Source organism: Panthera uncia, chromosome B4 (assembly GCF_023721935.1).
Source record: "Panthera uncia isolate 11264 chromosome B4, Puncia_PCG_1.0, whole genome shotgun sequence".
Classification (NCBI taxonomy): domain Eukaryota; kingdom Metazoa; phylum Chordata; class Mammalia; order Carnivora; family Felidae; genus Panthera; species Panthera uncia.
The window spans coordinates 31089074-31112011 of record NC_064809.1 but is presented as its reverse complement, the minus strand read 5'-3'; the positions used below and the strand labels follow the sequence as shown (position 1 = coordinate 31112011).

Here is a 22938-nt window from a genome sequence, read left to right as displayed (position 1 = left end):
TGTTGGTTGACATTTTGAATTCCTGTTAGCTGTCTTTAGCTACTTGCTATATAAATTTTAAATTTACCTGGTTTTTTTTTTTCTGCGATTTTTCTTGATTTAAAAACTTAGTTCAGTTCTATTTTTGTGGTTATTTTTGCTATTCTCTTGTATTCTTTTTGCTAGAGATAAAAGTAAGCCAACTTATTTCTGCATTGGAGAAATATAATCTTTGATGGAAAATATTTAATGGTCCTTTTTAAAGTATTAGACACTAATTACTAGGTATAAGACTACCATGTGAAATATATGTAGTGAGTGTGTTAAGCTAACTTAAATTCTGTAAATGTGTAGGTGTTAATGTCCTATTTCAAGGTTTTAGTTATCTAAATGATTTTCATTTATATACTTTATGAATGATGTGACTAATTGTTATTTAATCATGGGATTATAACCTGATTGTGTCTGTGTCAGAGTTTTTTGATTATTGAGGTCGACAGTTATTATTGTTTCTCTTACCAGCTGTAAGTTTCTTGAAGGCAACATCTCTGGCATCTGTAAATACATAATAAGTATCTATTAATACCTTAAGTCTTGTTTCAATGTAGGTTGCTTTTCTAATAATGAAATGTTGGATTTATGCTGTGTAAATACTTCTTGAATTTCTCAACTTTGTTTTAATTCAGTTGAGAACATGCATAGAATACTTAAAAAAATTTTTTTTGTTAAATTTTGAAACATATACCCTTCGCCCAGGTGCCCTTTATCCAGCTTTCCCTAATGTTAATAACTTATGCAACTAGAGCACAGTGATTAAAGCCAGGAAATCAACATTGGTACAATACTACTAACTACAGACCCTATTTGAATTTCACTAGTTTTTCCAATAGTATCATTTTTCTGTTTCATAATTCAATTCAGAATCATACATTGCATTTAGTTGTTGTGTTTCCCTAGTCTCATATGATATGATCTTTTCTCATCTTTCATGACTTTCACACTTGTGATGAGTGTGGCCATTTATCTTGTAGAATGTCTCTCAGTTTGCGTTTGTCTGATATTTCCTTGATTTATTGAAGTTATGCGTGTTTGGCAAAGATACTACAGAAGTAATGTTGAGTCCTGCACATCACAGAGTACAGGATGTCAGTATATCCTATTTGAGGTGATGTTAATTCTTATATGGTTGAAGTCGTGTCTGTCATATTTCTCTCCTTGTAGAGTCACTATTTTTCCTTTTGTAATTATAAGATATCTTTGGGAGAGTCTTTGAAAACGTGCAGATATCCTTGTTCTTCTCAAACTTTTGCTCAGTCATTTCAGTATTCTTGGTAGATCTTTCCTGAAGCAATTATCATATTGGTGTTTGCCTGATGGTGATTTTATTTTTCTCATTTCTTTCTATATTTCTTTGTTTGCCTTCTGTATTTATTTATTTTTAAATTTTTGTTTTCAAAAAAACAATTTATTTTAAAATTTTGTTTTCCCTTCTACATTTATTTTTAAATTTTTGTTTCCAGCTTGATCCCCCCTCCTTCTTTTTTAATTTTAGAGAGTGGGAGAGAGTGCACAAGTAGGGAGAGGGGTAGAGGGACACAGAGAGAGAACCTTAAACAGTTTCCATGCTCAGTATGGAGCCCGACATGGGGCTCAATCCTATGACCCTGGGATCATGACCTGAGCCGAAATCAAAAGAGTTAGATGCTCAACCAATTGAGCCTCCTATGTGTCCCCCTTCTACATTTATTAATTGGAATTCTTCTGTAAAGAAGAACTGCCCCTTCTCTTTATTTAGTAATTTGTTTATATCTGTACTAAGTCATAGATATTTATTTTATTCTGTGGTTTATAATCTAATGCTGTCATTATTTTGTTGCTCAGATTGTTCCAGCTGTGGCCTTCAGGTTGGCTCTTTGTCTTTTCGACATACTTCCATTCTCTTTTTTTTAAGAAAGCTCTACTTTTCTGGCACCAAAAATTTTCCAGGTTCATCTTATATTTCTCTGCTGCAGCCCTAGAATCAGTCACTTCTCCAAGGAGCTCTGGTTCCTTCTACTGGAGAATGATACTTAGAAACCAAGATCTGGATGCTATGTGTGCTTATTACTGCTGAGGTGTCATTGCTCCTAGGCCCTCCCAGCAGAGCTAGAAATATATTTATGTATACACATTAATCCATGTGTGCACAAACATCCAGGTTTATTTCTGTACCTTTTTATTTGTATGTGTGTATGTATGTTGTATTAAAAACCATGAGTTCATACTGATAACTGATTCCAGTTAGACACTGTAGAGTTTATGTTAGCCATCCCCCTTTTTTATAACTATTTTCTGACATTGAGAAATAGAGCATACTTTTCTTACAGTCCTAATAATCACATAAGTAGTATGAAGTTACCAAAATAATGAATGTGACAAGAAAAAGATCCACAAATAGTCCTGAGCCTTAAGAAACATGTTAAACTATCTGTCAGAGTATTTCTTTTATTTGGTAGAAGTCTATATGAACCAAAAATAATGACATTTTGTCTTCTAAATATTAGAAGTATTCCAAGTATTAGAACTTCTAAATATTGTCTTGGTTATATTTAAAATTTTTTGGAGATCACTTTGCACTGAGATTCAGATACTCTCTTTTGCATCAGAACTTTGTTGTCCATATGATCTGGATTTTAAGCATTTATAAGGACAGCATCTTTTTTAGGGGGGCACCTGGGTGGCTCAGTTGGTTAATGTCCAACTCTTGATTTTGGCTCAGGTCATGATCGTGGTTTGTGGGATCAAGCCCCACGTCGTGCTGTACACTGATAGCACAGGGCCTGCTTGGGATTCTCTCTCTCCCTCTCTCCACCCATCCCTTGCTCACATGCATGCTCTTTCCCTCTGGCTCTCAAAACAAATAAATGAAAAGGACAGTACCTGCTTTTGTATTTTTTTTTATTGTGGTAAAACACACGTACCAAAATTTCCCATTTTAACCATTTTTAGTGTGTAGTTAGTTCGCTAACAGTAATTGTACTCACAATGTCTTCACAACCATCACCACTATGTATTTCCAAAACTTTTTCATTATCCCAAATAGAAACTGCAACCATTGAGCAATAGCTCCCCATTCCCTCCCCTGCCAGCACCTGGTAACCTCTAGTCTACTTTTTGTCTTATGAATGTGCCTCTTTTGGTACCTTATGAGAGGAGGATCATACAGTATTTATTCTTTTGCATCTGGCTTATCTGACTTGACATACTGTTTGGGGGTTCATCCATGTTGTAACATGTATCAGAATTTACTCCTTTTTAACGAATGAATAATACTTCTTTCATGTGTATTGCAATTACTTATCTATTCTTCTGTTAATGGGCACTTGAGTTCTGTCCACCATTTGGCTATTGCGAATAATGCTGCAGTAAATGTTATAACACGAGTATCTTTTCCATTGCCTACTATTCAGTTCCTTTGGATGTGTACCTGGAAGAGCAGTTGATGCTCTTGTATGGTAATTCTGTATTTAGGTTTTTGAGGACCTGTTGAAATGTCTTCCATGGTGGCTGCACCATTTTACATTCCTACCAGCATTGCACAAGGATTCCAATTTCTCCACATCCTTTCCAACATTAGTTATTTTTCATTTTTGGCTTGTTTGCTTGTTGTGATAATAGACATCATGTGAAATGGTATCTTACTGTACTTTGGATTTACATTTCCCTAGTGACTTGTGAATGTTGAACATCTTTTCATGTGCTTGTTGGGCATTTGTGTATGTTTGGAGAAATATCCAGGTTCTGTGCCCATTTAAAAATTTGTTGTTGTTAAGGTGTTCTTTTATATACTCTGGATGTTAATCTCTTATCAGACATATAAGATGTAGATATTTTTTCTCATTTTGTGGATTCTTTTCACTCTCTTGATAGTGTCCTCTGGTGCATAAAGTTAAATTTTGATGAAGACCAGTTTATCTATGTTTTCTTTTGTTTGTGTTTTTGGCATCATATACAAGAAATCATTGCTAAATCCAGTGTCACAAAGCTTTTCCCCTGTGTGTTCTTCTATGAGTTTTTGTTTTTTTGTGTGTTTTTGTTTTTTGAGAGAGGTAGTGAGCAAGAGAGAGGCAGAAGGAGAGAGAATCTTAGGCAGGCTCCATGCTCGGTGCCTGACACAAGGCTTGTATGTGACCGTGAGGTCATGACCTGAGCCCAAATCAGGAATCTGACACTTAACTGACTGAGCCACCCAGGCACTCCTGAGTTTTTGTTTTCGTTAAGTATGGATTTTTTAAAAATAAAATTTTTAAATGTTTTTTTATTTTTGAGAGAGAGAGAAACAGAGCATGAGCGGGGTAGGGGCAGAGAGAGAGGGAGACACAGAATCCGAAGCAGGCTCCAGGCTCCGAGCTGTCAGCACAGAGCCCGATGTGGGGCTTGAACCCATGGACCATGAGATCATGACCTGAGCCAAAGTTGGATGCTTAACTGACTGAGCCACCCAGGTGCCCCTACCCCTGAGTTTTTTGTTTTTATATTTTTATATTTTATTTTATATTTTAAATATTAAATATTAATTTATATATATTATATTTATTATATATTATATCTTTTATATTTTATATATTTATATTCATCTTTTAAGTATATGTCTTTCATCTTTAAAAAAATTTTTTTTAATGCTTTTATTTATTTTTGAGGGAGAGAGAGACAGAGCATGAATGGGGGAAGGGCAGAGAGAGAGGGAGGCACAGAATCTGAAGCAGGTTCCAGGCTCTGAGCTGTCAGCACAGAGCCTGACACAGGGCTTGAACTCACGGACCTGGAGACCATGACCTCAGCTGAAGTCAGATGCTTAACTGACTGAGCCACCCAGGCGCCCCTGTTTTTCTTCCATCTTGAGTTAAGTTTTGCATATAATGTAAGTAAGGACAGGGTATTTTGTACGGATTTTCTGTAGATGGCTTTATGTTGGCACTTAGAGATCTCCAAACTTTGACTAGAGCTTGGAAGTTAAAGTTTAGAGGGCTAAAAAAAGCAGTTATGAAGAAGATAATTGAGGATTATGGAAATTGGCATTATGATGAAAGGAATTGTATTTTTTCCTATCTGAAACCCATAAACATTAAAATGAACTGCTTATGAGAAAAGTAGAATGAAAGAAAGTCTTTAATTGATAGTTTGGGAATAAAGTATGAGAAAGAGTAAAGGCATAAAGATCTCAGCAGTGATACAGTTTTGGTCTTCATTAGATTCAAAAGCATGGATGGAAAATTTAAATTACAGAAAAGAGTAGAAAATAATACTACCTGAACTTAGCATTGTCCAGCAAACTTGAAATGTATTTATAAATATTGCCTTGTTATACTGTTTTTATGTTATTTAAAAAGATTTTTAATGTTTATTTTTGAGAGAGAGAGAGAATATTAGTGGGGGAGAGGCAGAGAGCCAGGGAGATGGAGAATCCGAAGCAGGCTTCAGGCTCTGAGCTGTTAGCACAGAGCCTGATGCGGGTCTCGGACTCATGAACCACAAGAGCATGACCTGAGCCAAAGTCAGATGCTTAATCGACTCAGCCACCCAAGTGCCCCTATACTGTTTTTATGTTGTGCAGATGGAAAAAATGAAATAATAACTAGTCTAGGATCACATTGCCATTGACAGAATAGTTTCTTGATTGACACCCTTTAATTTTTTTTTTTTAGATGTTTGTTTATTTTTCAGAGAGGGAGAGAAACAGTGACAGTGTCTCAAGCAGGCTCTGACATGGGACTCGATCTCACGAACCATGAGATCATGACCTGAGCCAAAATAAAAAATCGGCTGCTTAACTGACTGAGCCACCCAGGCACCCCCACACCCTTTCATTTTTGAGTCTAGTATTTTCCTTCCTTCCTTTCCTTCTTTCTTTCTCATGTTTTGTTTGTTTTTTAAAGTAAACTCTACTCTCAGTGTGGGGCTCAACCCACAAGAGTCAACCCTGAGATCAAGATCATATGCTCTACCAACTGAGCCACCCAGGAGCCCCTCTTTCTTATGTTTTGACATCTAGCAGAAACTTCCTCCACCACTCTGAGACATTTGACTTTTTAGGTGCTACTTGCCTTCTTGTAGAAGGCTTAACTATCATCCATCCACTTGCTCCGAGCCAACTGTAGTTTCTAATAATAGCCATTTTGGGTTATTCTGAGGAATTAGATAATGTATAAAATGTATACAGCATCGTTTCTGGAACATATGCAGTCAATAAAGGTTTGCTATTATTATTGTTATTAACAACCCTGTAGTTAGGTGTTACGATGGTGGTAAAGAATGGGCAAAGTACATCCTGCTTAGTGTCCCTCCTATGGGAAAATTGGTGTCATTATGGTGTCATTTATTTTTACAACTTGCTATGTTGGATTGTCTTTATTCTTTACCTTAAGGGACACTTAAGTGAAAGAATGGGATGGTAAGAGGTTGTGTTGTTCAAGCTGTGTTGGGGATTTTAAACAGGAGGTGGTGGTCAGCAAAGCTGATGTGTATCTGCCATAGCTGTATCACCTTTTCTTTCTTTTTTTGTTTTAAGTTTATTTATTTTCGAGGGGGGAGGGGCAGAGAGAGAGGAGAGAGACTCCCAAGCAGACTCTGCGCTTATAGCCCATCTCATGAACTGTGAGATCATGACCTAAGCCAAAATTAAGAGGTGGATGCTCAACTGACTGAGACACCCAAGCGCCCCTGTATCACTTTTTTCTTATTCTCCCATGTCTGTGTCTTCTATAGCTGTGCTAGAACTTAAGTGGGAATTAATATACAGGAGCTTGCAAGTACATTAATTTGTTTGGAAAAAAGGACCAGTTGAGAAATAGTGATAAATAAAGTTGGTAAGAATTGGAAGGTGAAGCAAGGACTCTGAATTTATTACAGCCAATAATAAACCAGTAGTAACTGTTCAGAATGTGATTCCCCTCCTCCATAAAAGTCATGTAACCCATAACAAACAAAAAACTTGGCTAAAGCAAATTACTATTAATCCTTGTATTTGTGAAAAAAAATTTAAGTCCAATATTTTAAAATATATATGATTTATCTTTCAAAAGAATAGGATAACAAATACTGCAAGTCTTTGGGTAGTGTAAAGACAGGGTGATTAGGGTAATCCTTTTCAATGTTTGGGTAGGAGATCAGGCCTAGGAAAAATTGTGCTCTGGATGTTGCAATTATTTGTGAAAAGGCAATTATTGTGAAAAGGTAATGGCTTTGTCTAGTATGCATGCCAGTTTGAGCTTGCCTACCCATGAGGGAGTTAGATTCACATTCTGTAACTCATTTGAAATAGGTATATGAGAATGTTTTTGTTTTTTCTTTTAAGGCTGGTTGATGTCTTAAAGTCCTTGCCTAAATTATTAAGAAAAGAAAAAAGTGAGAAAGCAAGTAAAAAGGACATTAAACTTCATGCTGATAAGAGCGATGCGAAAACTTGAAAAAAAGTACAGTCTATTCTGACTTGCAGGAGAATTTCAAGTTCATTGAGGAAAGAAGGGTCTTTAATTCTGGTCAGGTGGATTTAGTTTAGAAGCACTTGCCTTCTATAACTTATTTATTATAGCATAATCCCTTTCTCCCCACTGTCCTCCTCCTTTTTTTTTTTTTATTTGAGACTTACGGGTTTTCTTCCTGCAATCTACATTTTGCCAACCAAGATTGATGAGAGACTACTGTATTTCTCTTTATTATTTTTCCCCCACTTCCTCCTCCTTTTTTTTTTTTTTGAACATACAGAAATGACCGTTGTAGAGTACTTAGAGCTCTGTGGATCAAATCTTATTGCAACAAAAAGCATTGTACGGCATATCTCCAAACAATAAAGATATCTCTTCGCTCTATCTAATGGCTCTCATTTGAATAGAGCAAGAAGAAATTGTTTAGATGAATCCTGGAGCTTATTTTTAAATGAAACAACAGTAGTGTTTTTAGTCAGTGTGTAGTAGAGGTAGCATTTCTTATGGAAATGGAAAATATTCCAAAGTTAATAATGCTCTGTATTAGGCTTTAAAGTATTTTCTTTCAATTTATATTAATTATAATTAGTTATATTCTAATTACATTAATTCAAATATAACCTGCTGTAAGCCCGCTAAATGTCATTTAAAAAACTAATTATGGGGACGCGAGGGTGTCTCAGTCTGTTAAGCTTTTGACTTCAGCTCAGGTCATGATCTCACTGTTAGTGGGTTCGAGCCCCTCATCGGGCTCTGTGCTGAGAGTTCAGAGCCTGTAACCTGCTTTGGGTTCTGTGTCTCCATCTTTCTGCCCCTCCCCCATTCTTGCTCTGTCTCTCTCTGTCTCTCTCTCAAAAATAAACATTAAAAACTTAAAAACAAATTATGGGAACGTCTGGGTGCCTCAGTTGGTTAAGAATCTGACTCTTGATCTGGACTCATGTCTTGATACGTTGTGAGTTCAAGCCCCACATTGGGTTCTACACTGAGCATAAAGCTTACCGAAAAAAAATTATATGGTATATTGACTTACCTGAAATTAATTTAGGCCCCAGTATTATATCTTATTGGTAATTTTTGGAATAGTCAAATTTTTGCCTGTATTTCAATACTGAAATAAAAAGTCATTTGGTAGTTTTGTTTTTTACTAAAAAGAGAACCACAATATTAAGTGTTTAGCTATTTACATTATTGATGAATCCTACTTTTGGAAGTCAGCTGAAATGTGGCACACTAAAGCATTTATCAGTAGTTAAGCTACAGTCACCTTCATCAAGATGTTAAACATGGTTATACATTTTACTAAAATAGTTTATACTTCAAATAAAATATCCAGTTATGTACCAACCTCAGTTCTATACTTAAAATTCAGTGTTTTGAGATTCTGTTAACTGCTTTACCTGCTGAAATGTAATTATCCAAATTAGATCTTTATATGAAAAATGTCTAAGTGAAGAACAATATTGATTTAAATTAAAATCCATCTGATCTTGGCAGTTATATCTTTTTTTAAATTTCTGTTATTATTAGTAAATTTGTTTTTATTTTTATTTTATTTTATTTTTTAATTTTTTTTTTAATGTTTATTTATTTTTGAGACAGAGAGAGACAGAGTGTGGACAGGGGAGGGGCAGAGAGAGAGGGAGACACAGAATCTGAAACAGGCTCCAGGCTCTGAGCTGTCAGCACAGAGCCTGACGTGGGGCTCGAACTCACAGACCGTGAGATCATGATCTGAGCTGAAGTCGGATGCTTAACCTACTGAGCCACCCAGGCGCCCCAGTAAATTTGTTTTTAAAACATTTTTAGGGATAGGAATTTTGTCAGGCTGTGTTACCACATCATAGTTTGGGCAGTAACATGTTCTTTTGGAGCTCTCTTTCAGCCTCAGAAACCTAAAACTTACTGGAAAGTTAAGATTCTCAGGAGAAAGGAAAGGCTAGTGACAGGTCACCTTTTAGTGTTCTGAGGAGTGAAGTATGTGTAGTAAGGAGAAAAACTTAAAATTTGAGATTTTAGAACAGTTCTGTCAGAAATCTAGATAGCCTATCTATGTGATTTTCCTGATTATTTCTTTATTCTCTTTATCTTAGGTTGCCTAGCTATTCTCTTAGAACTGGTAACTGATTAAAAAATTTTTGTTTTCAGAATATTAGTAAAATATTTACCAAATTTTCTGGGAAGGATGTTAGAGTATCAAATTAAGACAGCACAGAATTTTATTTTTTGTTAAACAGTAAAATATTTGATACATACTAAAGACTTTAAGTTAGAGTCTTTGAAGAATTTTAAGCAGAGGGTATGAAATGATAAGATTTGCATTTTAGAAAGCTTACATTGGCCATGATATGTGGCATGTACCAAGGCATCAGAAAAAGATATAGGCAGGTCACTTAGGAATCTATGGCAGTAGCCAGGTAAGAGGTGGTGATTTGGATTAAGGTGTTATCAGTGGGAATGGGAAGAAGCAGATGAATTCAAGAGTGGTTAGAAGATAGAGTTGGAATAACTTATTGATTGGATTGATTTGTAAAGAACAGTAAGAGAGAAATCAAGAATGACTAATAAAATTTCTGGCTTGATCAATTCAGTGAATGAGGATGTCATTTACTGAGATGTGGAATATTGCAGAAGAATGGACATCTTGAGTTTGAGGGGTCAAGTTTACGGAAGTGTAATTTACACCTAGAAAAATTTACCCTAAAAAATTCTTTGAATTTTGATAATTTTGTATGGTCATGTAACTACCATCATAGTTAATATCACCCCAAAAGTTTCCTATTGCTCTTTTGTAGTCTTTACTGAGTCTTTGACATCAGTGATCTGATGTATGTCTCTCTATTTTTGCCTTTCCCAGAATGTCATGTAAAGTGAATCCTACAATAGGTAGTCTAATGAATCTCTTCTTTGGCTTAGCTAATGCTTTTGAGAATCCATCATCTGTTCTCATCCATATATCAGTAATTTGTTCCATTTTTTGCTGAATAGTATACCACAGTGTGGATGTACCACATTTTGTTTTTTCTTTCACCAGTTGATGGGCATTTGGGTTGTTTCCAGTTTGGGGCAGTTATGAATTAAAGTGCTCTAAAAATTTGTGTTTAGGTTTTTTTATAGATGTCTACCTTTATTTCTAATAGGAATGGGATTACTAGGTCAAATGAAAAGATACATGTTTAAGAGAAGCTGCCTAGTGGTTATTTCATGTTAAATTTCCACTTGCACAAATGAGAGTTTCTGTTGCTCCACATCCTCATCAGCATTTGATTCTGTCAGGTTTTTTGACCCATTCCAATAGGTGTATAGTGGTATCTTGTTGAGGTTTTAATATGCAGTTTTCTAATGACTAATGATGTTGAATTTCTTTTATGTTCTCATTTGCCATCAGTATTTCTGAACTCTTTGGGTCTTTTCGCTATTTGTTAATTAGATTGTATGTGTTCTTATTAATTGAGTTTGAGAGTTCTTTACATAGACTTCTTTGAGAGTTCTGGATACTAGTCGTGCATGTGTGTGTGTGTGTGTGTGTATGTGTGTGTGTATCTGTCCTATGCCAGGTATGTCTTAAAATATTTTCTCCCAGGCTGCAGCTTTTCGTTTTCTTTTCATTCATTTTTTTTTTCTGTTGAGGTATAATTGCCATATAACATTAGTTTCAGGTTTACAGCATAATGGTTCAGTATTTGTATATGTTGCCAGATGATCACCACAGTATGTCTAGTTAACATCAGTTATCATACATAGTTATAAAACATTTTTTTCTTGTGGTGAAAACTTTTAAGATTTACTCTCTTAACAACTTTCAGATATGTAACATGGTATTATTAACTGTGGTCTTCATGTTGTACATCATATCCCCAGGACTTGTTTATTTTAATACTGGAAGTTTATACCTTTTGACCACCTTCACCCATTTTGCTCACCCTTCACTCCCCATGTTTGGCAGCCACCAGTCTGTTCTCTGTATATGTGAGTTTGTGTTATTGTTTTGTTCCATAATAATCTTAGCATTGTTTTTTCTATTTCTGTGGGGAAAAAATGCCATTGGAATTTTGATAGGGATTGCATCGACTTGGTAGATTGCATTAGATAGTATGGACATTTTAACATGGAGTGTCTTTAGCATGGAGTATCTTTTCATTTGTTTTCTTTAGTTTTTCCTTCAGTGTCTTATGGTTTTTAGTGTACAGGTCTTCCACCTCTGATTAAATTTACTCCGAAGTATTTTTTTTTTTTTGGTGCAATTGTAAATGGGATTGTTTTCTTCATTTCTATTTCTGATAGTTATTAGTGTATAGAAATAAAACTTTTTTTTTTTTTTTTTTTTAAATTTTAAAGAGGGCACATGAGCTGGGAAGAGAGGGACAGAGGGAGAGAGAGAATCTTAATCAGGCTCCACGCTCAGTGCAGAGCACAGTGCGGGGCTCAATCTCACGACCCTGGTATCAAGACTCGAGCTGAAATCAAGAGTTGACTGCTCAACTGACTGAGCCACCAGGTGCCCCAATGCAACAGATTTTTATACACTGATATTGTGTCCTACAACACTATATCGTTGATATGATTCAGGCTTTTTGTGTCCTAACTAGGAAGTCTTTACTTAATCCTTTGTTTACGTTTTAATGTAATGCACCTAAATTGCCCCCAAATTCTCCACCAGAGCTGCCAGCTTCTTTCTGTGTCCAAACATAGCACCCAATGAGAGTGAGGGTGTGGAGGGAAGGGTCCAGGCTAAATATGGCCCAGCAGCCAAATCTTTCCCTCTCCCTGTTTTTCATAAGTAAAGTTTTATTGGCGTACAAACATGCTCATTCATTTACTTGTTTTCTGTGGCTGCTTTTGTGCTGCAGTGGCAGATTGAGTAGTTGTAACAGAGACTTAATGGCTCTCAAAGTCTACAATATTTACTTTCTACTTTTTTTACAAGAAAAGTTTGTTTGACACCTGAGATAGTCTATTAGTTCCTGCTTCTCCTTTTCTTGAGGATAACACTCCTGGAGCCCTTTATTCTTCTGTGTCTATCTGGACAGATTGTTTTTATTTTTTTATTAAAAAAATTTTTTTTAATGTTCATTTATTTTTGAGAGAGAGGGAAAGAGAGAGGGAGACACAGAATCCAAAGCAGGCTCCAGGCTCTGAGCTGTCAGCACAGAGCCTGACATGGGGCTCAAATTCATGAACCATGACCTGAGCCAAAGTGGGAGGCTTAACCAACTGAGTCACCTAGGTGCCCCTGGGCAGATTGTTTTTAAAATCTGCATAGGTGCTATTCTGAAAAATTCCTGTTCCTTTCTCCTTTGTTAGATCCCTCTCTTTCTGGGATCCCAAGTCTTTTTTGTTTGTTTGTTTGTTTCATTTCCTCCTGATAGAATATATTTTTTATTTTCCTACAAAAAGAGACTGGATGGGAAGTAAATTGATATCACTCTTGACAGAGAATCCTAGGTGGTTAGTTTATTTTCCCTGAGAATTTTGAAAACATTGCTTTATATTACTTTCCAGCTTCCAGCGTTGCTATCAATAAATCTAAAGACTTTCCAACTCAGGGTTTGTTGTAACCTGTTCTTCTTTTCTGAAAACTTTTGGAATCTTTTCTTCATCCCCAGTCTTTTAATATGTCAAAGAGAGGTGCCTCTTGTTTATTTTTAAAACTAAATATTCTGGGTATTGTGTTGATCTTTTTTAGATGGAAAACTCATGTTCTTCATTCTAGGATATTTTTTTCTCTGATGATTGCCTCTCATTCTGATTTTCTTAGATACATACTGATTGCATGTTGGACCACTTAGATTAATATCTTTTTTCTTTTTTAAGTATTCTTATTTCTTTTATGTGCTCCCCTACCCCATGTTTATGAAACTATTAATGCTGTTGAGGAGGAGGATTTTTACCTTTTTCCTTTGGAAAATTGCAAATATATACCAAAAAAATAGTAAAATAAACCCTCAGGTACTTGTCACTCATTCTCAACAATTATTAATTCATAAGCAAGCTATTAATTTTGAAGCATATCTCAGAATTTCATTACATTCATACATATTTTGGAATATGACCCTAATGGATAAGGACTTTCATTAAAACAAATTATCATTATAAAAACTATAAAAAATAATTTTTTAAGGTCATCAGATATCCCATCATTGTCTAAGTTTCCAGGGGTATCATAATTTAATGTAAAAGACCTCAAATCTGCACCCAAACAAAGTCATTCATACTGTGATTGATTAATGTGCTTTTTAGTCTTAGTTAAATTCCCCCTCCGTATATCTCTCCCTCTCTCTTTTTCTCTTCTCTCTTATCTGTGTGCATAGTTTATTGAAGAAATCTGATTATCCAGTAGTTTCCTACAGTCTGGATTTGCTGACTTGCAGGTTGAAGGTTAGTAATGCTTGAATATATAATGTACATAGCATAGAAGGCATTCTGAAGACTGCCTTTATGACGAACTTCATTCTCTTAGTATAATGGTTTTGAGGTTAATCCATTTTGTAACATCTATCAATACTTCTTTTTCTTGTATTGAGGAAGAATGATCCATTTTATATATATAATGTATTTTATCCATTTAAGTGTTGATAGATATTTGAGTTATGAATAATTATGAATTTCTGCCTTTATGAATAATGTTGCTGTGAACATATGTGTACAAGTTTTTGTGTGGCCATGTTTTCTTTTGGGTATATATGTAGGAGTCGAATTTCTGGATCATATAACTATAATTATGTAAATAATTTTTGTAATTATTTAATTTACTATTTTTTTTTAATTTTTTTTTAACGTTTATTTATTTTTGAGACAGAGAGAGACAGAGCATGAATGGGGAAGGGTCAGAGAGAGGGAGACACAGAATCTGAAACAGGCTCCAGGCTCTGAGCTGTCAGCACAGAGCCTGACGTGGGTCTCGAACTCACGGATCGCGAGATCATGACCTGAGCTGAAGTTGGCCGCTTAACCGACTGAGCCACCCAGGCGCCCCAAATTTACTATTGATAATACATATTAAGAAGTGGTTCTCTGAGAAAATCTAGTCTATAAGTTGTTTTCAAATGCAATGAAAAGTTTACAGATACTATAATTAATAGTGATGATGTTATTTGGAAATAAAATGACACATGAATTTTTTTTGTTTTTTTTTTGTTTTTTTATTTGGAGCCTGTGATTTGTTTTTAGGGCTCATAATACTCCTGGGCCTTAGGCATGGTACCTATGTACTGCCTAAGTGTTGCAAATCCTAACATTGCATGAGTGGAACTCAGAAGAAAGCTAAAGTGGTAATGTGACACTTGAACTTTGTGGATACTCAGTGGGACATAATCTGAGTGGGGATGGAAATGGTCCTGGCAGGCTGTCAGGCATAGGACCTTGGTGTGGTCCCTAGTAGAGCACAGGGATGAAGAAGACTCTTACTTGTTTTTATGAGTTACCAGACAGCTTGGAAGATGTAGGAGAATAGTGCAGTGATTGTGGCCCTGTTTCTTTATTTGCTCTATAGTATTCTTACATAAGTTCTTAATGAATAAATTATCATGTAAGCAATTTAGATAAAAGAACTTAGATTTTTTTTAGTTATGTGAACTTTCTATTGTACAAGCAGAGAATTTAGTAGACAGTTTTAGCATACTTTCAGCTATTGGTTCATGAATTTCTAGTATGTTTCACTAGGCTGGTGTTTTTTTCACCTTGACCTCTAAGTATGGATTATCACTGCACATGATCCCACTTTACCATAAATCTGTTGGCCTCAGAAGAGAAGTCAATGGCACTATGATTCATTTGAATCAAAACTTGAATGAAGCTAAAAGGCAATCTATGCAACCATTAAAATAATTTACAAGCAGTGGATAGTATATCCCATTTTTATAAGGGAAGAAAACTGTTATGAAGGGAACACTGACAACTTTTTGATATATAGTTGCAAAATAGGCCCTACCCTCAGGAAATACTCAGATAATTACAGTTCAGGTTGGTTAATGCTCTAATAGAAATAAGCATAGAATTCTCATGTAATACGTAAGATAGGGCACCTAACCTAGTTTAAATGGGCCCAAGAAAGTTTTTTAAAGGCAGATATACTGAACCAAGGCTATATAGTGTCAGTAGGAGTTAGGTGAATGGGTAGGAGGGAAGAAGAAAAAGAATTTTAGGTATAGAAAACAAAATGTAAAGGCTGGTTATATGAATCAGCCTGTTGTGTTCAGTGACCTCTAAGCAGAGAGAAATTACCGGATTGTGATGTTAAGGAAGGGAGTCCTATGAGAAGAGGAACCTGGAGAGAGGCTTTAGTCTAAGGTCAAATCATAGAATCATGTTGTCAATGAGCTTAAACTTAGTGCTATCTATAGTGGGAAATATCAAGCGGCTGTAAGTACAAGAGTGACATCAACTTTTTGGTTTAGGTAGGTAATTTGTCTTTGAGTGTCAGTTCTGAGATTCTGACCTTGAAGGTCATGAATTTAAATTTTTTTTTTATGTTTATTTTTGTGAGAGAGAGCACATGCGCATGTGCGTGCGCAAGTGGGGATGGGGCAGAGAGAGAGGGAGACACAGAATCTGAAGCAGGCTCCACATCTGAGCTGTCAGCACAGACCATGAAATCATGACCTGAGCCTAAGTCAGACGCCCAACTCAACTGAGCCATCCAGGTGCCCTGAAGGTCATGAATTTTATTTATTGACCACTGTATATACTCAGAGGCTAGAATGGTACCTGGCAAGTATTTAAGTATTCACCAAAGATGCTAGTTAGGCAGTATAGTTGCATATAGCAGTTAAGAGCATGGGATCCAACACAGGTCTGAATCCTCCTGATGCCACCATTAAGTAGTGCTGTGACCTTAAGTGGGTTTCTTAGCCTTAATCACCCTGACTCACTTTTCTTATCTGGAAAATGGAGGAAAGAGTTGGACCTACCTAATCAGATGATTCGGAGAATTGAATGAGTTTATGTAAAGCACTTGGAGTAGTGCTTGGCTCATAGTAAGTACCATATAAATATTAAGTTATTATTTATTTGGTGAATGAAATTTTAATACAAACTAGAGTTGGTAAGGCTCTGATCCCAGAGCATTTATAGGGTTACACAGGAATGGATGGATTTAAGAAATATTCAGGAACACAGTCGGATAGGATGTGGTAAATAAGAGTGGCAAGGAGTTAAGGTTAATTCCCAGATGTAAAGCTAGAGATTTAGGTTCTCCCCGCCCTCCCATTTCTCCCCTACCCCTTCCCAGCACATGCTCGCGAGCGCGCGTGCGTGTACACACACACACACACACACACACACACACACACACACACACACTCCCTCCCTCCCTCCCTCCCTCCCTCTCTCCCTGCCTCCCTCCCTCTCACTGTCACAGATTACTGCTTATCCATTCTGGTTAGTACCAGAAGTTTAAATAAAGCCCAGTGGTTAGTCTTTGGTATGTTGATTCAGTGTGACATATCCTCTTGAATTTTGTTTGGTTTCTTTCTGATTCCTTTTCTTTCTCTTCCTCGAAGTCTCTTGGACTCCTTGGATTCTTCTCAGAACAGAAGTGTAAGAAGGGCTTAGGGCTATCTCCGGTTGTGTACCTACTTTCCTCCCCTTGTCTTCTCTTCCTTTTCTTTATGCTTCTTTCCCTCCTCCCCATTGATTTCCTACTCCCACAGTAGGAGATAAGAGAAAGGGTTTCCTCCTTAGTTGGCCCTTGCCTACAGACTAGCTTGGTGTTCACAGTTCCAGTCATAATGGAAAACTTTGGGGAGTGTGTTAAAACACATGTCAGAAAAGTATTCCCTTCAGCAATTAAATTTAACTTTAAAAGAGGTCTCTTTTAATTGTTTTTCTGATATGATATTGAGAAGTGTTTGGAATCAAGCACTTGAGCCAGCTAACCTTAGGATCCTTCTGTTATAGAAACCAGCTAACTTGTAGAGTATAGCTTGTCTGTTAGGCAAAAGGAATCTTTTAGCTTGCTGCTAGGCAGGTCAGGGTCACCTGAACCAGAGGTTCCATGCTAGAGCTGTGCTTTCATTAGGAGAATGGGACTGGATACTCCGAGAGTCTAAGATGGAGCCTCAGCTCTCTGCTGCGGCCCTGCTAGTCTTTGAAATCTATACATTTTTTAAAAAATCTTTAAGTTCATATAAATTTTGCGTTCTACTCTACAATTCATTTGTTTTGATAGAAATGTAAATTTCCTCCCCTAATCTTTTGCCTAAACTAGTGCTCTGGGAAAATAAACCCTTTTACTTTCTTGTGTCTTCTCATATTCCCCCACATACTACCTCGTTCCCCAGTTTAAGAAGCACATACGAGGATTTGGAGCCAAAACCTTTTTATTAAGTGTCTCTTGCATATTTCTCATGATGAGTTTCTCATGAGGAGTTGGCATTTTGGCTAATACAGTCCAGCCTTTTTTTCTTCAACACATTAAGTGAGGCTTCTAAATCTTTGGAACAGCATTCTTGGTCATAAACAGTTTGTAGTAAAAGCTTTCCATTTCCCAGAGTTTGTAATGAATGTAAATATTCTATGTAATTCCTCATCTGGGTAGTCATGAAAAGATAGTAGCCAGTGTTTATTGTCTTTTTACTATGTGCTAGGTTCTCCTCTCTTTTGTCTATCATGCTCTTGAATTATGCGATGCTTTGAAAACAGTTAACTTGTCTGTAGAATTCATGCTAACATTACCATTGTTTTTAATTAACAGATTTCAACACTAAACTTGCACAATGTCTTTGAAACCAAGAGTAGTAGATTTTGATGAGACATGGAACAAACTTTTAACGACAATCAAAGCTGTTGTCATGTTGGAATACGTTGAAAGAGCAACATGGAACGATCGCTTCTCGTATCCTTTAGTGGCATTGATAAATGTTCTTGTATTGATAGTGATATTGTATCAATAAATGTATCAGTGAACGTTGATAAATGTCCTAAAATTGACAAACTTGTTGAAAAGTGAGAACAGGTTTATGCTTTTGTGATTACTTTCAAATGTATTGTTTACATTTCTAAGTTCATCACCTGTATGAGGCAGTCAGCAATCTGATAACATTTCATTTAACAAATACTTATTGAGCACTTATGTATATGGCAGGTATGCTTGAGACTTTGGGAACACAGTTGTAAAACACAAACCACTTTCCCTTCACTCTACTAAGGGAAACAGACAATAAACAGGTATTAAAATAATCTAATGCCAGTGCTTCTACTAACAGGTAGTAATAAATGTTGTGGAGAAAAATCAAGCAGGGTAAGGCCATGGAGAGTGATTAGAGTATGGCAGCTCTTTTAGATGGGATAGTCTTGGAAGGCCTCTCTGAGGATGGTGATATTTGAACTAGACTAAAGTGAGGGAGCAAGTCATACACATACCTGGGAGAAGAGTGTTCTAGGTAGTGAATGGCAAGTTTAATGACTTGACAGTTAGAAATATGTTTCTTAATTGGTTTGTTTACATTTATGAATTAGCAGTTTTATATGAAAATACAAATTTGTGGTTTCCCTAGAACAATCTGAACCCTGATGTCCTGCATTCCTACATGACAGCTATCTTTTTTCTTTTTTAAAATATATACATAATATATATTACTTACAAATATATATAAAATTACTATTCTACCCCAGCACTTGGGGTATAAACTCTGGCACCAAGAAAAAACTCTAAAATATTAAAATACTGCAGCTTTTTGGTATTTGGAAAGTTAAAGGGGTCTCTAGGAACCCTTGGCATCTGGGTATCTGGGGCAAAGCTATGGATGGCAGTCTCACCAACTGTACGCAGTGTCTTCCAGGGCCCAAGGCTGGGTGAGCATGGGGGCAACATATGTACTTTGGAACATATTTACTGTCAGACTCCTGAACTGCTTCAGTCTTTTACCGTAGTAAACCCCACACATGTCATGTCTCAGGGTAAAGAAAAGGGATCGGGTTGAGATCTGGTTGTCTCTGGGTCCAAATGGCATGGCAGTAACCCAGGGCCCTGAAGGAGGCCTTGACGACTGGGTGGATACTGTAAAAACCAGATTCTTTCCCCAGAAAGGGAAATTGAAATGTGAAGGTATTAACCAGAATGTGTGTGGAGGTTCAGAGTTCTCTCAAACTCTATGCTGCCCTCTCTAGCCGTCTTCTGGGTCTAAGGGGTGGCTACCCTCTCTATGTAGGCATACATTCTTTAGAAAAGCTTGGATTTTATAACAGTGATTCAACTTGTTCTCAATGCCTAACTCAGTTTTTATATTAAGCTGAATATTGATACAAGAACAGCGAAGTTCTTTTAGACCAGTAGCAAACCATTTCTTTCATTACAGTTGTAGTCGTTAGTAAGAAACATTTGTTAGGCTACCTATGTTCTAGGCACTAAGATAAATAAAATGATGGTAATGTTCCTGGGAGCTTTCATAGTTTGCAAAGATGTTTTTATATTACTTGGTACCTCAAACAAGACTGTCAGATTGTGGGGCGGATATAATTATTGTCTTTATGTAACAGATGAGGAAATTGATATTCAGAGATTAAAGGACTTGCCCAGACTCATGCAGGTAGTAACTGAATGAGCACAGACTTGAATATGAGATTTTCAGCATCTAATTCCTATGCTTGCCAGTGTATCTAGAGGATAATTGATATAGATTCTGCCTTTGAAGAACTTATTATTGAATTAATTTTTTCGTAGAACATCATGGATTGGTTTTGGGTAGGAATCTTTTTTTTTTCTTTTTTGCGTAGGATCTTAATAAAAAGGAACAAGTGTTAAAGGCCACTTGGGTGTTAATGAGATTTCATTAGATGAGTACATAGGTAGTTTTAGGGCTATTTCAACTAAAATAATGAACAGAGAAAGGAGTTGGTCTTAGAAATACCCAACTTCTCTGGAAAGTGCCCGTCCAGTCATTATTATTTCTAAGATGTTTATTGTGTGATTCATCCAGTTATTCTTGACCTGTGTGTGAATTTTCTTCTCCTCCCTTTACAGAAAGCTGCAGAAATGGTAAAGTTAAGAATGGAATTTCTTACTTTAAATTTTATTTTGGAAAATAAAGGACTGTGTTACTAATTGTTTTGAAGTAAAATTCTCACCTTTTCCCTATTATTTTTGCTTAAGAATATAAGGTGACTTCTGACCCTCAGATTTCTTAGGTATAAATTTTAGAGGCTATAAAACTTTAATCTTTTGAAAATGGAAAGCCTCCCCCAAATTGTGTATCACTATGTGTGATAGTACGTGATTTAAAAAAAAAATTTTTTTAATGTTTATTTTTTTGAGAGAGAGAGAGAGGGAGAGAAAATGAGTGGGGGAGGGGCAGAGAGAGGGAGACACAGAATCTGAAGCAGTTGACCCTTGAAGAGCACAAGTTTGGACTCTGTGTATCCACTTATAAATTTCTTTTTTTAAAAAAATACAGTATAGTATTGTAAATGTATTTTCTCTTCTTGGCAATTTTAATAAGATTGTCTTTTCTTTAGCTTACTTTATGTAAGAATACAGTATCTAATACATATAAAATACAGTATATGTGTTAACCAACTGTTTATGTTTCACTTGAGGCAAAGTCAACAGTAGGGTATTAGCTTAGTTTTGGGGAAATGAAAATTTATACGTGTTTTTTTTTTTCTGAGGAGCTTGGCGGGCCTCACTCGCATGTTGTTCAAGGGTTAACTGGTACATATGTTAAAAAATTCCTAAGATGTACACGTGGGATTGAACAGATAATTATAAAGCAAACACCCGCATAATAACTGCACAGGTTAAGAACTAGAACACTGCCAGAATCCAATTCTCCCCCCCTACTTACAGGTCTGTCTCAGTTCACGATTCCACTCCTTTACCTTGGAAGTAACTACTATTCTGAGTTTTGCAACTGTTGTTTCCTTGTTGTTGTTGTTTGTTAATAGTATAACTGCTTATATATACAGCCCTAACAATTATTGGTTATTTCTGTGTTTGGAACTTTATATATATAAATGGAATCATACTGTGGTACATTTTTTTTGTGTGTCGTAATTTTTTCTTTCAACATGTATATGTATGCAGTTAATTTGTTACCAGTGATATTGTGAAATATGCATTACTAGCCCCATTTTACAGTTGAGAATGTTGTGGCTTACTGATGTGATAAGATGCTTTACTGATACTGTAGGATAGAATGCGGAGGTAAAATGCTCAAGTCCCCTTATACTCTTTTTTAAAAAATTTTTTTAATATTCATTTTTGAGAGAGAGAGCGCACAACCAGGGAAAGGCAGAGAGAGAGGGAGACACAGAATCTGGAGCAGGCTCTAGGCTCTGAGCTGTCATCACAGAGCCTGATGTGGGGCTCAAACTCACGAACCATGAGATCATGACCTGAGCCGAAGTTGGATGCTTAACTGACTGAGCCAATCAAGCGCCCCCTCTAATATATATTCTGTCAGGCATGTTTTCCAACACAGACCAGGTTTGACTACATTGAAAAATATTGAAGTAGGTCGTCTCCATCCTTGACGATCCTGACAAAAATTTTAGGAGAATTTCTTACTAACCTTGGCACTTAGTAGCCCATCATTTTTAGATTGTACAGATTGGAAAAGGTTTTATCTGTAGTTGTCTCTGCTTGAAGCATCAGTAACATTTTCACTCTATTCCAAATTAAATCAGACTAATTCAGTTATTGTGAATCAATAATTCAGTTATTGTGATTCTGTAGTTACACTTAAAATTTTTCCATTTAACCAATAATTTTATATCCATGCTTGCTAGTAGATGATTTCATAGATACTGCATCTTTTACATGTTGTGTGTTTTTTCTTCCTCTTCAGAAATGTCAATAAAGAAGATCTTTATCTTTTATTGCCGCTACTGTTTTGGTCATTGTACCATTTTCAATTTTCAGATCATCTTTACCTTTTTTTAAAAAAAAAACTAAACCAGCATTGTTTAAAGTTTGTTTCCTATTATATGTAATATAAATAACTTAAAAGCACATCTTTACAAATCTGCAAGCTATATCTTCATAATGAGAACCCATTGTACTTCTCTTCCTTGGGCTTGGTTTTCTTTTTTTCTTTTCTTTTTTTAAAATATAATTTATTGTCAAGTTGGCTAACAGAGTGTATACAGTATGCTTTTGGGTTTGGGGGTAGATTCCCATGATTCATCGCTTACATGCAACACCCAGTGCTCATCCCAGCAAGTGTCCTCCTCAGTGCCCATCACCTGTTTTCCCCTCTCCCTCACTCCCTGCCCCCCCATCAACCCTCAGTTTGTTCTCTGTATTTAAGAGTCACTTATGGTTTGCCTCCCTCCCTCTCTGTAACTATTTTTTTCACCAGGGTTTGGTTTTCTGTCTTCACTTTTTTCCCTTTTTCTTCTTTCTTTTTAATTTTTTTTTTTATGTTTATTTTGAGAGAGAGACAGAGTGAACAGGGGCAGAGAGAGTGGGAGAGAAAATTCCCAAGCAGGCTCCATGCTAGTAGCTGGGCTCGAACCCATGAACTGTGAGATCATGACCTGAACCGAAACCAAGAGTAGG

At 36.2% G+C, this 22938-nt stretch overlaps 1 protein-coding gene across 7 annotated transcripts in view; it reads left to right on the top strand.

Annotated features, from left to right (window-relative positions):
• Positions 1 to 22938, top strand: part of CUL2 (cullin 2) — a 157420-nt gene that overhangs the window by 57958 nt on the left and 76524 nt on the right. For 4 of the 7 annotated variants that reach the window (XM_049626973.1, XM_049626974.1, XM_049626971.1 and 1 more), the window contains one exon: positions 18136 to 18276. In XM_049626973.1, coding sequence (XP_049482930.1) covers positions 18158 to 18276 — 119 coding nt within the window. In that variant the 5' untranslated portion in view covers positions 18136 to 18157. Of the gene's footprint in view, positions 1 to 11827; positions 13821 to 14566; positions 15839 to 18135; positions 18277 to 22938 lie in introns of those variants that run through there. The other 3 variants (XM_049626972.1, XM_049626975.1, XM_049626976.1) reach the window with 3 other exon arrangements.